General features: G+C 41.4%; 2 protein-coding genes across 5 annotated transcripts; both read right to left on the reverse strand.

The window, feature by feature from the left end:
• Window positions 1-205: 205 nt before the first annotated feature.
• Window positions 206-10,037, reverse strand: LOC311011161 (oxysterol-binding protein 1-like). 4 transcript variants are annotated; one of them, XM_084005951.1, is made up of 19 exons: window positions 9,918-10,037; window positions 8,841-9,013; window positions 8,304-8,512; window positions 7,997-8,159; window positions 7,766-7,877; window positions 7,483-7,681; window positions 7,242-7,356; window positions 7,049-7,112; window positions 6,772-6,939; window positions 6,441-6,686; window positions 6,189-6,309; window positions 6,002-6,105; window positions 5,753-5,848; window positions 5,072-5,256; window positions 4,744-4,973; window positions 4,347-4,394; window positions 3,862-3,900; window positions 3,718-3,750; window positions 206-3,109 (listed from the first exon to the last, which is right to left on the reverse strand). In XM_084005951.1, the coding sequence occupies exons 2-19, from the start codon at window positions 8,972-8,974 to the stop codon at window positions 2,967-2,969; spliced, it is 2,409 nt and encodes an 802-aa protein (XP_083862077.1). In that variant the 5' UTR covers window positions 8,975-9,013; window positions 9,918-10,037; the 3' UTR covers window positions 206-2,966. The 4 variants fall into 4 exon arrangements, with proteins under 4 accessions (XP_083862077.1, XP_083862078.1, XP_083862080.1 ...); XM_084005954.1 differs by lacking the exons at window positions 206-3,109; window positions 3,718-3,750 and having other exon boundaries at window positions 3,839-3,900; window positions 8,841-9,011; window positions 9,918-10,004; XM_084005952.1 differs by lacking the exons at window positions 3,718-3,750; window positions 3,862-3,900; window positions 4,347-4,394 and having other exon boundaries at window positions 8,841-9,011; window positions 9,918-10,004.
• Window positions 10,038-11,242: 1,205 nt separating this feature from the next.
• sart1 (spliceosome associated factor 1, recruiter of U4/U6.U5 tri-snRNP) lies at window positions 11,243-14,072 on the reverse strand. Its single transcript, XM_084005617.1, has 2 exons — window positions 13,914-14,072; window positions 11,243-13,755 (listed from the first exon to the last, which is right to left on the reverse strand). The coding sequence occupies exon 2, from the start codon at window positions 13,730-13,732 to the stop codon at window positions 11,402-11,404; it is 2,331 nt and encodes a 776-aa protein (XP_083861743.1). The 5' UTR covers window positions 13,733-13,755; window positions 13,914-14,072; the 3' UTR covers window positions 11,243-11,401.
• Between the last annotated feature and the right edge of the window lie 45 nt (window positions 14,073-14,117).

Genomic DNA, 14,117 nt, shown 5'->3' on the forward strand with positions numbered 1-14,117 from the left:
TTTTTTCTTCTAGTATAGTCACACATTTCTTTTCCAGGTCTGTCTTTGTAAAATAACCTCCATCTGCTTGAGGATGTGGCAACCTACTATACATTTCTAAAATAAAAATATTTTAATTAGTCCAAAACACGTTTATGCACTTAATTTCCATACAGACTTTAATGTTGTCAACCCCTAACACAATCCTGCTAAAAAAAAACAGCACTGAAGGACAGAAAAGTTTAGAAGTATGCTCAGCGGAACAGTCTGTCAATACATACAGTAACCAATGCACACGTTTGTCATTACTGAACATGGCTTGTGAAAAGTTTTCAAAATAAACTGAAAACTCTTCAGTAGCCAACATCAAAAGTTGACAAATTAATCAAAGCAAATCATGTAGGGAATGATAAATAATATACTGCAAGAACACAGACATTTCTGAGAATTGTGGGAAGTTGTGATGATGACAAGCTCTACCATGCTGGCCAAAAACCATCTTAGCTTGAAACAATGATGGGAGGGATAAAAACATGATTATATAATTTCAGGACAGACAGAAACAGGTCAAATCTTTAACTTAAGAGACAAAGTAGCATCAAGCTTTACATCCCTCACACACTCTTCATTGTGTGTTTAAATGAAATATGAAGCAATGGTAAATCATATGAAGAATCGTTCAGATCCAAACGAATGAACGTCTTTGAAATAAAGCTAGCTGGTAGAGGGTAACTGATGCTAACACAGTTCACTCAGCTCAAACAATGACTCCAGAGTCAACAATTAAAAAAGCAAAAGTGCATCACCGCCATTAGATAATCTATCAATATAACCAATATCACAATTACTTCACTATTTAATGTATTTACACAGAAATATTTGCAACATTATGTTTTGTGAACTTCGTTTTCAGTGTTTAAGTACACTTGAATATGAAAAAGAAATTTACATTTTTCATCAACCACACAGTCCTTCCACTCATGACAAACAACAACAAAGACGAATCCAATGACAGATTTACATTTTTGCAGTTTTAACAATCTCGCTTCACACATCTCACTTTGTGCCACATGCATATGCACTGAGGCACTCTTATTGCTGTCTTTTACAAACTACACTCGCAACACACAACTAAAATAACCTATATCTGGAATAAAGCTATGATCAATAAGTGTGTTGGACCAGACATTTTCCTTCACTTCATGAAACAAAGCCAGTAGAAATCAGCACAGTTCAGCCGCTCTTAAATTAATCTCTAACTGTTCAAATGGTGGCACCTCAACATTTACTTTGAATGAAGGATTTAAATGATTATTAGTGAGGGAACAAACGGAGGTGAAAATACAAGTCTGACATGTGTGAAGTTCGGTGGAGATCCAAAATACTTTTATACTTAACATAAGGATTAGTGTCACACAGCATGTGTTCAAATTATGAATAATAATGCATCTGCTGCCCAACAGGAACATGATGTTGCCTGGGGTGATGATGTACAACAAAACAGATTTTTTTTCCCTGGCATTTGGGGTATGCAGAATTACAGAATTTTTCTCTCTAAAAAAAAAAAAAAAAAGAAGAAAAAAAAGAAAATAACATCTGTTGGATTCTATAGAATTGGAACATGGTCAATTTAGAGTGTAATTAAGTGACTGTACATGGAGTTTACCAACGATTTGGTCTTAAGTTACTTAAAAAAAAAAAAAAAACTTTTGAATAAAAGACAAACAAACAGGTTCTTCCCGTTGCCACTGCTGGCATATATTATATTTTTTTATACTTCATATTTGCATTGGTACTCATATTTGGTACCACTTTTTCAATTCATATAGTAGTCAATATGGTATCATATTAAATAATCATATATTCTATTAAACTTATTGTGCTACATAGAGAAATGTCATTCTAACTTAATAAAAAACATGAATAGAAAAAGAATTTCATTTTATTCTTATATAGTGAAAAAAGGTTTAAAAAACCCAAACTGCTAATGTTTGTAATGACGTATGTAGACCCACAATAATTCTTCAGATGATTAAACCAGACCAGGCCAGAATATGAGGAGTGTATAATTACCTACTTTCAACTCCCTTCACAGCTACCATGTATTTTACAGGCGTTGGGGGAAAATAAGGGGAAAAGATCATTTAAAATCATAAACTGATTTTGAAATGGACTAGTTGAGTGCAAAAATTAAAAAAGGCTAATATATAGATAAAGTATACCTCCGGAGTAGTTTCACTTCATAATAAAGTAGCACCGCAAATAAGCATAAGTCAAAGGCAAACACTGTATCATGTCTTGGTGTTTGTGACACAAGTCCAAAAGATAATTGTTGATGTATGCCATGAATTACTTCTTTAAGAAAAGAGCATGCATCTCTCTTCAGTCAGAACCACTTTAGCTCTGATGTGGTCTGAAACTAGTATAGTGAACTGAGCTTTGACTCAGTGGTGCTGTGCTGGGGAAGCAATAAACTCACTGCAAAAGTTGACATAATCAGGAGTGCCCAACAAAAACAAACACATAAATGACATGTTCTGTAGTAGCTCACTCTCTCCAAGCAAACCTGCTCTATTGTAAGATTTCGTGTGGATGAATCATGCCTTTGATAACGATGCGTTTAAGGAAAATGCATAATGAAATAATTAGAACACCCTACTGCCAAATGCAACTCAATGGCTGCACAAAAGAACCCTGGACCGAGGACAAGCAGTGGACCAAGATGAACATTGGTGTTTGAGAGGCAGTGAGAGGGAATTCTGAACACTAATCAGCGTCAAGTCACAACAATGCTAAAATGTCCACTGTGTCTACGTTGAGGGTGAAGTTCGGATGTCCTTAACCCTGAGCAAATCACTGCTGGAAAGGGGGGGCCGAGTGGGTTGAACAGTTGGAGCTACAGACATTGAAGATAGGTTAATGTCAGGCTTGAATCCCCGCTTTCGCTAATGTAGGGTTTGTAGGAAAACAGGCCGACTCAGCCGGGATCAGAAGATGTCAGGGCAAACCTCCCAGCCGCCTTGTTCCTTTGCCTCCCAGTAACCACCCTTGTAAACATGCAAGGTCTCTCCGGATACAGGGTCGTCCAACTTCTCAAACCACATTGCTTGGTAGTTGTCTGGATGGGTGCCTAAAGGAAAAGAAAGAACATCTTTCACAAAGAAGAAGCTTTTAGAAGGACCTGAGGTGAGGGTTAGGAAGCCACTGAGCCATGACAACACACCATGCTTAAATTAAGCAGATGTGCCTTCAGATGGTTGACTAAGTGATAGAAAATATTTCCATTCACTTGGTCTTCAGATGCACCTTATTCAAAACAAAAGGAGGCAAATTATAGAAAAGTGCTTGATCAGTTTACACGGCCTCTGCCATGTGGAGAAAATCAGGCTTTCAACTAATGCCTCAACTGCCTCGGACCGCAGTATACTGGGCATTAACAGACACAATGCTATTCTAAAATATTCAAGTACGAGTTTTGTGCCAATTCTACAGTGAGCTACAGTCTTCTATAAGGTTCCCTAAAGACTACCAGGACAAAGAAAACAGGGGAAAGCAATATGGATGTTACTTGCTTTTGATTTGAGCTCCGTAAGGAGCTTCATTGCCTTCCACTAAGAGAGACCAAGTTGCAAAGGATGTAAAGGGGAAATGGTTAACAGGGGGGTTCTTAATCTAAACTAAATTAAATCGCTAGAAGATGTGAAATAATTCCACTGTATGTGTAATAAGAATACTTGCTTTGATAAGGGGAGAGTGGTGGTCCATAAGGGGCTGAAAATAGAAGAATTAAGGATGAATCTTTGAGTGGTCAGACATAAAAGATTTGTGTAAGATCTGAAGAGAACTGATATAAAAGACAGTGAATGAAAAGAAGCTACTTGCATGCAACAGGTATATGAGAGTCAGAGTCCTCTGTGTCAGCTTAACGGCACAAAAAAAAAAAAAAATGTGAATCTACAACGTAATCAGAATCCAATATCCAACCGTGAAGTCCCTAGAAATAAGCCTATCAACATCCCTCATTTCTTACTCATCACTCTGTAAAATGGATAGTTTGGGTGTTATGAAGTGGGGGTTGTATGAGGTATTTATCCATAGTCTGATAGTGATTTTTTTTTTAGGTGGACCTTTCTTTTCGGGAGCTAAAATTAATTTTGGTGATGCCCCTGTAACAGTACATTGCTTTGGTCCTGTGCTGGTACTTCAGTCTTCTTCTCCAAACGGGGGGCGTGCCTACTGTAGTAAATACACTGACTATGGCAGAGTACCTCCTACAACCCCACAAAACACCAGAGCTATCCCTTTAAGATGCTACACAAACCCTTCTTAAAGTACACATTTTGTGAAAGCTACAAAGTGATACTTGCTTTCATCAGAAACTTCTTTTGCTTCTGTGCCAGTTTCCACCGCATCGGCTAAATGGAATAGAAATGGATGAAAGGACGGTAAAAGTATTTGAAAGATGAAGTAGAAGACGTTTAGCACCTTCCTACTGCACACACAAACATATTATACACGTGTGCATCTAGAATTAATATAGCGAAGATCAAGGGTGGAAAAAGAGTGAGAAGAGTACTTGCTTTTCAAGGGTGAATCATTGATTGACTCCTCAGTGAGAGCTTTGGGTTGAGACAAAGACAAGGTATTCCAAGACAGACAAAGTGGACAAAAGATGAATGGACAGAAAAACATTGGACAGAAACACAAGGCAGAGAGATGAACTCCAAAACGAAGCTAATGCCCTTCTTTCTTTTCTTTTTTTACCTTCCTCAGGTGAGCTGACTGCTTTAACAGCCTCCCTCTCCCTTTCGCGGCGGACTATGCGCTGTTTTTCTTCCAGCCTCTGTTTCTCTGCGTTAGCCTCGTCCCATCGACCGTCCTCCATTAACCTCTGGTCCGGGCGCCGCCGGCTGTCCGTTGGTGCCACTCCCTCTTCGGCTTCATTGAGCGTCAAGGCCAGCGAGGAGAAGAAGTACATGTTCTCTGCTCCCTCTCTGTAAAGTCATCGACATCAAAGATCAGAGGCACAATGATTTAGAAGCTACATTCGTTTAGAGGCACTTTCAACATTGTCAATACTACCAAAACTCACGGTAAGGGGTTCTTTCTCCAGATTTCTTTGGCTTTGAGGGTCTGATAGACAGTTCTCTGTTTGCCTTCGGTGCCGTTCTCGCCTTTACTGCTCTGCATTACTCTGGAAAACTCCATCTTCTCATCCCAGGTTCCCGATAGTACGTAATGGGCCTTCCCATCCTGATCTGTTACAACTCCTGTTACCTGAGAGGCAAACCCAGCTTTCAGTAAAGAGTGTCATCAAAGAGCAAAATTCTTTCATTAAGTTTAGAATGTTCCGTTTTTATTGACATCGTCGGAAATGTAAACCCAAAGGAAGTGTTGCACTAGACAACTTTATATTGAGGTGTTTAAAATGTTTTGTCTTTTCTATTTACATCCATGAGGGGGCAGAAATTTAGAAACAATTCTCGATATAATGCAGTCCAACGCAATCACCAACTGTGATCTCAAGGCAAATGTGTTTAATTAACACCTATGACAGACTGAACATTCAAAGTAGACTATATGGCTATACAGTCACATCATATTTAAGAAAGACAAGCAAACCAGGGAATAAAAACATCAAACCATCTGCAAAAGTAATTAGTCGTATATCATACACTACTGCGCAACTTTGTTTTGTACATCTTACTGTAGAGAAGCACATCAGCTCTGGCTATATAGTACTATATGATAAACAATATAAAGAAATGCCTACCTTTCTTGGCACATCTCTGGAGAAGTAACTGTAGGGAGCAAACTTGAGGTGGCAGCGATCTCCCGTCTTGTGGTTCACCACATCTATCTCCCCCGACTGGAAGGGGACAAATTAATTATATAGAAATAGTATCCCGATCACCACCTGTAGCCAAGTTTGCCTTCATTATCTACCTTCTATAGAGACACACATGTAATTTATTTACCCCTGAGTTGGTAGTAGTGGTGGTAAGGTTAGCTTTAAATGTACCTGGTCAATCCATAATTTTCCAACAATGATGTTGTGTACTGTTGTAGTCACTTTCTTCCAAGAGTAGTGATTGTTGCTCTTTTCAAATAAACACTGGATAGCGCCTGAGGATAGAGAGGGAATGGTCTTAGAACTGCCAGTGATAATTTTTCAAAACAAAATTTGAATGACATCTTCTCCCACTCACCCAAAGGCATGATAGAGAGGTATTTCCCTCTAAACTTGCTGGCCAGGGTAATTTCTTGTCTGAGGGACCAGCCCTTCTCGGAGCTGGCATGGTGAGCTGCAGCAGGTGGGTGGTGGCTCACCTGAGAAGAGGTGAGTGAAGAGAACACAGATGTCAAAAATCAAGATTTCACCATCACGAGTATGGCTTATTCAAGCAATCAAACACTCTTGCATAGCAAGCATGTTTATTTTGACGGTGTGTTTTATCAACCTGTTCACAGAGGGAGCGGTAGCCACAATCGCTTAGCCGATCAAGCTCGAAGGTTTCTCCCAGCAGAGGATTGAAGGGTTTTCCTGTGCGGTGAACGGTGGTGGAGTAGGAGGAGACGGTGAAAGCTGCCACATAACACATCTGCTCTAGAGAGCTCTGACATTTAGCAGCCTTATCCAGCAGCTCGTAGTACTCCAGGTCTTCAGATAGACGTTGCAGCATTGAGAGGGGCTCGTTGAAATTCACCTAGTAAGTACAACGTCACAGATAGAAGAAGTCTGATTACGCTGTAGAGGAAAAGCCATTTGGAACATGAGTAGATGTTTCTTACAGGCATTGGTATCTTCGAGAGCTCCTTTCCAATGCAGTTCTTCATGATGCTCCACAGATTGAGGTAATAGTTGGGCTTGTCAGGGATTCGAGTCCTTCTTGCTCTAACTGGCTCTAGCTCAAGGGGCTGTGGAGACTCTGGATTGGATGCCAAAGACAGTTCATCAAACTAGAAGAAGAGAAGGAAAACAGCCTTAAGGATCAGGTGGCTATAGCATTTTGACAGAGGAGAAGACAAAACAAGTCAGAACTTGCTCGCAAACAAAAAGTTCACACACATTTACCGACTGCTCGTCCATTCCTGTCTCACTGCTTAAACCGCTAACGTTGCTGCCAGATCTCCTGATGGACAGATAAATACAAATAATTAAAACAAAGCAGTACACTAGAAGTAAAAAATACCAACAAAACACAAGGTTGGAATTAAGAAATTAATTTAGTGACATTTGAAAAAGACAAACTGTTACTAACCTGTGATACTTGGGGTCAGCAGGGACAGTAATAAACTCTGCTGGGTCCTCCATAGCATCAAAGAACTCATTGTCATCATCCTCGTCACTGGCGTCACCTTTTCCTGAAGCGCCACCTTAGGCGAAGAGAGACGGCAGAAGAATAAACCGCTGAACTGGCCTCAGTTGATTGCATAGCGGGGATACTTTAAACAACACTGAAGATCCAAAGACAGAAGAGCAGTTGGGTTTGAGAACCTTACCTTTGTTGCCTAAAGCGGGATTGCTGAATGAAGGTGGGAGAACTGTAGCTCCTCTGAAGGCTCTTTCCAAGTGATTGTGCTGTTTGGCCAGCTGCTCCAGAGTCTCCTCCAGCCGTATCCTTTGGTCTCTTTCAACCTGCAAGGCCTTCTGCCAGCGCTTACTGTGGCTCTGGGCCAGGGAGAGGAAGTCTCTACACGCCTTGAGGAAGGTTCAAAACCACTTTAGTGATTTAGCAAAGGAGAAAACAACATCATCAGCAAAATAAGGACTTGGATGACTTACATTAATCATGGCATTAGATGTGATTCTGAACAGTGTGGCTCTCTCTGTGACTTGTCTCATCTTTTCCCCCATTTCTACTCCGACACGAATGGCCTCCAGTTCTGACAAAGATCTGCATGTGTAGACAAAAGAAATTACTGAATAGAGAAACAAAATAAATAGGCAAACAAATACGGGTGTTTTTTTCTTTCTTTCTAAAATAAGCAAACTGCTCCGTCTTCTAATCGATACCTTTGCAGGGCAGACCCATGCTTGACAATGAGATCATTGCAGGTGTTGAGGTCCTCCACCTTGCTGCCGAGTGTGCGTAGTGTGGACTGGATTTCTAAGTTATGGCAGCCTCCACCCTGTCCTGAGGTGGGGGGCACTGCAGGACATTCGTCACCCGAGTCATCTGAGGGAGAGAACGTGGACGAGAAACGAACAAGCAAACTAATATGAGAAAACGCTCGACACACAGACAAAGCACACTGTTGTATGCATTTTCATATTCTGTCTCCTGCATAATCCAACATATTTGTTCCCCCCCCCCCCTCACCAGATTCAGCCTGCATGTGGACGGCTTTTGCCTTTGCAAGCTCCAGAGCAGTGATCCATCGCTGCCGCTCCACTTCAGTGCTGGCCTTCAAGTGGTAGGTCTGCGCACCTCCGTTGGAAATGACAAAATTGCACGAATCCTCCACAGTAATGTTGGCTGTGGCCAAGTTGATGGTGCCTCGGCACGTGTGACCCATCTCTGCCTGGGACCTGGAGACAAACAGAACGAAGGATATTCAAATGGAGAGTTTATGGAAGTAATTATTGAAGTTTTTCTTGTACAGCAACCGCACACTTGCTTAAGATTGTGCATGTAGAGTGCTAATTAAGTACTAATTTCACTGCATTTCTCATTCAAATGTGCTTTAGGTTATGAAAGCGTCTTTGTGTTTGGAAAAGCGCTATACAAATTAAATGTATTATTATTATGTTTCATGCCCCCTTCCTTAGCTATCAACGTGGCCTCCTGTTGAGCCAGTGAAAACCCTTCAAATGAATTTCACACAATTACACATTCAGTCATAAACATGTAACTAACCTGTAGTACGACAGCAGTCCATTGCTCAGAACAAACCACCGTCTCTGGTAACCTTTAATGTAGTTCGTCCATTTGAAGAGCCAACCCTTGTACGTGTCTCCAGGGGTTGGAGTCGGGGGCTTAGACTCTGACATCACAACAGCCTGTGGTTTCTCTGGGTGAAGTTATAGCCTCTTGGAGAGGGGAAAATAAGCCTTTTACATTTACAATGCTATTAATTGTTGGGCTACTGCTACTGTTCAGCCTGCTTATATCTAATGTCACAGTATTTTGATACCTCCATATCGATATTGCAACAATAGTGTAGGGTTGACTGTTCACACAATGATATTCCTGATAAATAATCATCAGTAATGTGGAAATAACAAGTGAGTGAGTGAAGGTAAATAGAGGAACACTGTGGAACAGTGCTAAGTTCAGAAAATGACATCACTTTATGTTGCCTGTAAAACCAGGAAACCAGGAAAAGACAACACTTGTGCCATGTGACCAGTCACGAGCATTCAATTTAAACTAACATTAAATCGACACATAAATACTTGCCTTTCTAAGATTTACGGCACAACGTTATATGAATGTATGCGTTATTTTAACGTCACAAAAAGCCATAGGTAGCGCCCAAACATCCATCGGGGATTAGTAAATTCACTCGTTTCTTTAATTTCGCTATGCTCATTTGCAGCTTGAATTCAACGTTAACGTGCGATCGAAAAAATTAAAACAACTCACGATTCCGTGCTGACATGACTCCTAATGATTGTTTGGCTAACGTTTAACGTGCAACAAAACACAGCTCACCGCCGCCAGCAAGCATCTTAACGCCGCTTCCTCGACGGGATATAGTAAGAAGGAGACGCAGCCTACAGACAGTGAGCTACTTCTGCGAAACAAGAAGCCAATTCTAAACGTCAAAGCTACTTAAAAAGTGAGCCGTCACTAAGCTCGCTGCTAGCTACACAAACAGGAAGCTGTCAAAACAGCCGGACACGTCCGAGCAACACGATCGTTTTCAACTCTTTTTTCTTTTTTTTTTTGGTCTTAGTAACATTAGACTTGACTATCTTGTCATGACCTTACCGTGCAAGACTTCGGCTGTTGATGTTGTGCATGTCGTGTCGGGTGACGCGATGTTAGCTCGCCAGTGTTAGCCTAGCTAACTACTTTCATGGATGTATTAAGGGAATAGCTACTTCTTCTTCTTCTGAGCTTTTACGGCAGTTGGCAGACGTAACGTAGCATTACCGCCTCTCTCTGGTTAGAATCTTCCTCGATGTCCGTTCTTTCTTATCACTCCAGTTAATTTGTTCTCTTAAAACCAAATAGCAATTTTATTTTCTCCACACTCTTATACATGTTATATTTCTACATGTTACTGTCTGCTTCACTGTCTATGACCCATCTACTTCATTTAGAATTACGTGTAGTTTTTTTGTTGCGTTATTCCAGTACGGTTGCCACTTCTCATTTATTATTTTTCGCCCTCTGAATTTGTTAGTCTAATAATAATTAAAACATTTTTTTTATTTGTATCTTTTAAAGAAATTGTGCTGGGATGAATGTGACATCACTTCCTTGACTAACTATTATTGTGGAAACAAGAGTTCATTAAGAAGACTCTGATGATTAATGACTGTGTCTGGCATCATCATCATGTCAGCTTGCAAATGTTGAGTCGCTCACTATGTATGGATTTTTTTGGTTGATCTCCCCTTTTCAGTCTTACATCAGCATTGCATGAATAACAATGTGCTGATCTCCACCCGTCACATCCATTAGTGGATCCTTTGATCAATAAGAAAAAATCAGTAGTCTATGTACTTTTGATGCCTTTCATTATAGTATTCACTGATTAAAGCATTGTTTTTTTTTCCAGAGTTACACATCAATGTTTTAATACCCAGACAGGTGTAATAATTGAATCATCTTTGATAAAAAACTGAAAAGGACAACTTGCAAGTGTTATTTGCCAAACCTTTGCAAAAGTACAAAAATCAACCATATTTTAGGTTCTAATGTAAACATTTGTGCAAATCTTAAACATTGTGTATTAATGTAGAAACTGTTAGGGTGACACTAAAGCAGTTGCAATGTTAATCTTCGGGGTCTTAAAAAACTTTTTATATTTTATTTAATCACAATTAGATTAAAAAAACAAAAAAAAAAGCTGAATTCAAATCCCAAATGTATTTTTCACTTTTTTTGATGAATACTTCTCTCCTTTGTTCATTACTACTGGACCTCTTCCTAAACAAAAATGTGCAATAGCTGTCATGGAACCAACCAAAGACATTGAACAAATGTAGTTTCTCATTCAAAGAATATGTTCATCCTGAAAATAGTTACCTTCTGCGTTACTCTTCACCGTGTACATCAGCTACACAAAAAACAATACAACATTTATAAAATGTTTAATTAACTTTATTGGACAATTCTTAACTACGACAGCAAATCTTGTGTGACGTAGGCATTTACTTTACTTAAATCATCCTGCGTGTATGTGTATATCTATGAATGTGTCAGTGTGTGTTCGTGTTAAAGATAATTCACTCTTCCCCCAAGACTTATTTGGTGATGGTGTTTGCATTCATACTTTTCCCACTCCCACTAAGCACAAGATATGGTGTTTTCTGAGATTTCTGCTTCTCCTGAAGCAAAGCCACCGTCCCTAGAGGAGTGTCACTGCTGCTCATCTTCTTCAGCAGTGCCTCTTCCTCCAGCTTTTTCATCCTCCTCTCTGTCTTCATCTTTCCAGACCCTTTCCCGTGGAATCGATGGGAAAGCTGCCTGAAAGCTTCTTTTGGAGTGAGTCTCCGCCCCGATTCATCCACATACTCAATCTTGACGTCAGGCTTGTAGCCATCCTTATCCTTGAAATCTTGAGTGAAGCCTCTGTATTCTTCTCTGCGACTGTACTTGTCATCAAAGCCCATCTTGTCCTCAATGCAGTAGTTGTCATTGGGCAAGGCGCCTTTTGTTGCTCTGACACGGGCGACCTTCTGCATTTCAGTGTCCAATAGACCTTTGTTTTTGCACAACAGCAACGCAGCAGCAAGACCAGAGCTGACAATTGGCTCTTCGTCCAAAATGGTGGCAGAGGCTGTGGAAAAATCTGGCTGTTTCTGCTCTTCGTCCAAGTTAACCATGCTCCATCCGACATTCTCATCCAATTCTGAGTCTGAATCTCCAGCATCATCTTTCTCTTCTTTCTCTTCAAAGTCCATAATCTCTTCTTGGTCCTCTCTGTTGCCCGACAGCCCATATGTTGGAATATCACCAAGAGTTCTGCAAAACTCTGAGGTGGCATTGAAAACAATGTTGTTCTTCCTCTCGGGATCATCGTCATTGCGGCCTTTATCAAGCTCCTTAATCTTCTCTGCCACCTTCTCCGCCACCTTCTCCGCAGAGTCTTTGAGAAGCTGCTTTTGCTTCAGCTTCCTCTGCTTCTCCAGCTGTTTCTGCAGCTCTTGCTCTGCCTCATCCTCCTCAATTACAGCTGGCTCAGGAAGTGTGAAGTCTTCGTCATCGCTCATGTCCATTTCTGCCATCCTAACGTCATCAGACATTTGAGGAGCATCAGGTGGCACTTTGGTCTCCTGCTTTACTTCGTCCTCGCCTCCCTCGTTCTCCTTCTCTCTGAGGCCTCGGCCGCGTGTCCTGGAGCCAAAATCAGTGCTGCGAGTGTCATCAATGGCAAGCTCATCTGCAACTTTCTCCTTCTTCCGGAGTTTCTTCACACGGCGTTTTGTCTTTTTAAAGCCCACCATTTCCTGAGTTGAGTAGTACTCTGAGGCGATAGTGAGAGCCGGCATGTCCAGGGACTGGGCCTGATTTCGTAGAGCCTCTCTCATGGCCTGAATCTCCCGTTCTCGCTCGCTGTCAGCAAAGCCCCCTGTATTCAACCGGAAACTCTTTTTCTTTTCGCCCTCAATTTCCTCATCGTACTTTGACAGCACAGAGCGGGACTTAAGCGTAACCATGTCATCCACACTCTCCTCTTCTTCATAGGGCTTGTATTCTGGCTTTTTCTTTTTTAGCTCCACATTCTTTTCTGCTTTTTCCTTGTCCACCAGTCCCACGTTTACAAGCACATCTTCCTCCTCTTCAAGTACACCTTTGTCCTCTAGGGTCAGGATGACGGTCTGGCCCTCATTGAAGGAATCCACCTTGTGCTGTACTTTGAGACCCTTTAGATCTCGAGCTGTGTAGGCATCCCGTTTTTTGTTTGCAAACTCCTCCTCTACCAAACTGCTGACACCAAACTCTGCATCCATCTCTTCCAGGAGCTTGGCTCGTTTCTCTGCCAATTCTTTTTCCTTGGCCATCGTTCTGCTTCTCTCAACCCAAGCAGATGTATCATCCAGCCAGTCATCCTCTGCAATGGTCTTGACTTTCCCCAGTTTCTGGTTCTGTTTGCGTTTTTCTTTCATAGCTGCAAGCTTCTCTCTCATATCTTTCTGCTTCTTGATTAGAACAGGGTTGATGGTCTCAGCCACCAATGGGTCCTCTTTGGTTCCAAGCTCCTTCTTGTTGTCATTTAACTCCAGAGGCTTCAGACCCAGCTTTGCCCTGAGTTTGTTCGTCTCCTCAATGCTGAGAGATGCGTCTCCGCTTGCAGATTGAGGCTGCAGTTCTGTGTTGCTTTCTTCATATCCAAGATCGACTCTCTCCTTCTTCACTCGTGGCTCCGCGGCGCTCCTTTCACCTTTGCCGCGGCTCTCCCGTCCGCCTCTCTCCCGGGACCTGGAGCGTTTTCGTTTGTCTTTATCCCGAGTCGCATCCCGGTCCGAAGCAGTTCTCTCTCGGTCCTTGTGGCGATGTTTTTTGTGCTCACGACGGCGCTCTTCCGCGTCCTTGTCGCGGCTCTTTTCTTTGTGTTTCTTGGACGACCCCATTGTTTCTTTCGCCGGTTACAACACTAGAAACGACAAAATGGCACGTGTTGGACAAATAGAGGACAATTATTTTAAATTATATAATTTTCCTTCGCTACGTAGCTTACATTAGCTTTGAAGGCTAAGTAGCTAACCGACAACACAGCTCACTCCGTGTAGACACATAAAAACGAAGCCTTACATAAATCCGATGTTAATCGACGACGAGGGATGATGTGAATCCTTAGCTGTAGTTATATGGTTTCTTCACGCCAGGTTATTCTTTTAGATCCGCGTTCAGCTAAACAACTTTATGCGTCGTCAATCGCACAACGAACGACAATACTAGCTTCCTGCAGACACACTTCCTGTCGTCGAAGATGAGTTTAGATGGCTTTAGTAGCCT

This window comes from Eutrigla gurnardus (genome assembly GCF_963514095.1).
Source record: "Eutrigla gurnardus genome assembly, chromosome: 3".
Classification (NCBI taxonomy): domain Eukaryota; kingdom Metazoa; phylum Chordata; class Actinopteri; order Perciformes; family Triglidae; genus Eutrigla; species Eutrigla gurnardus.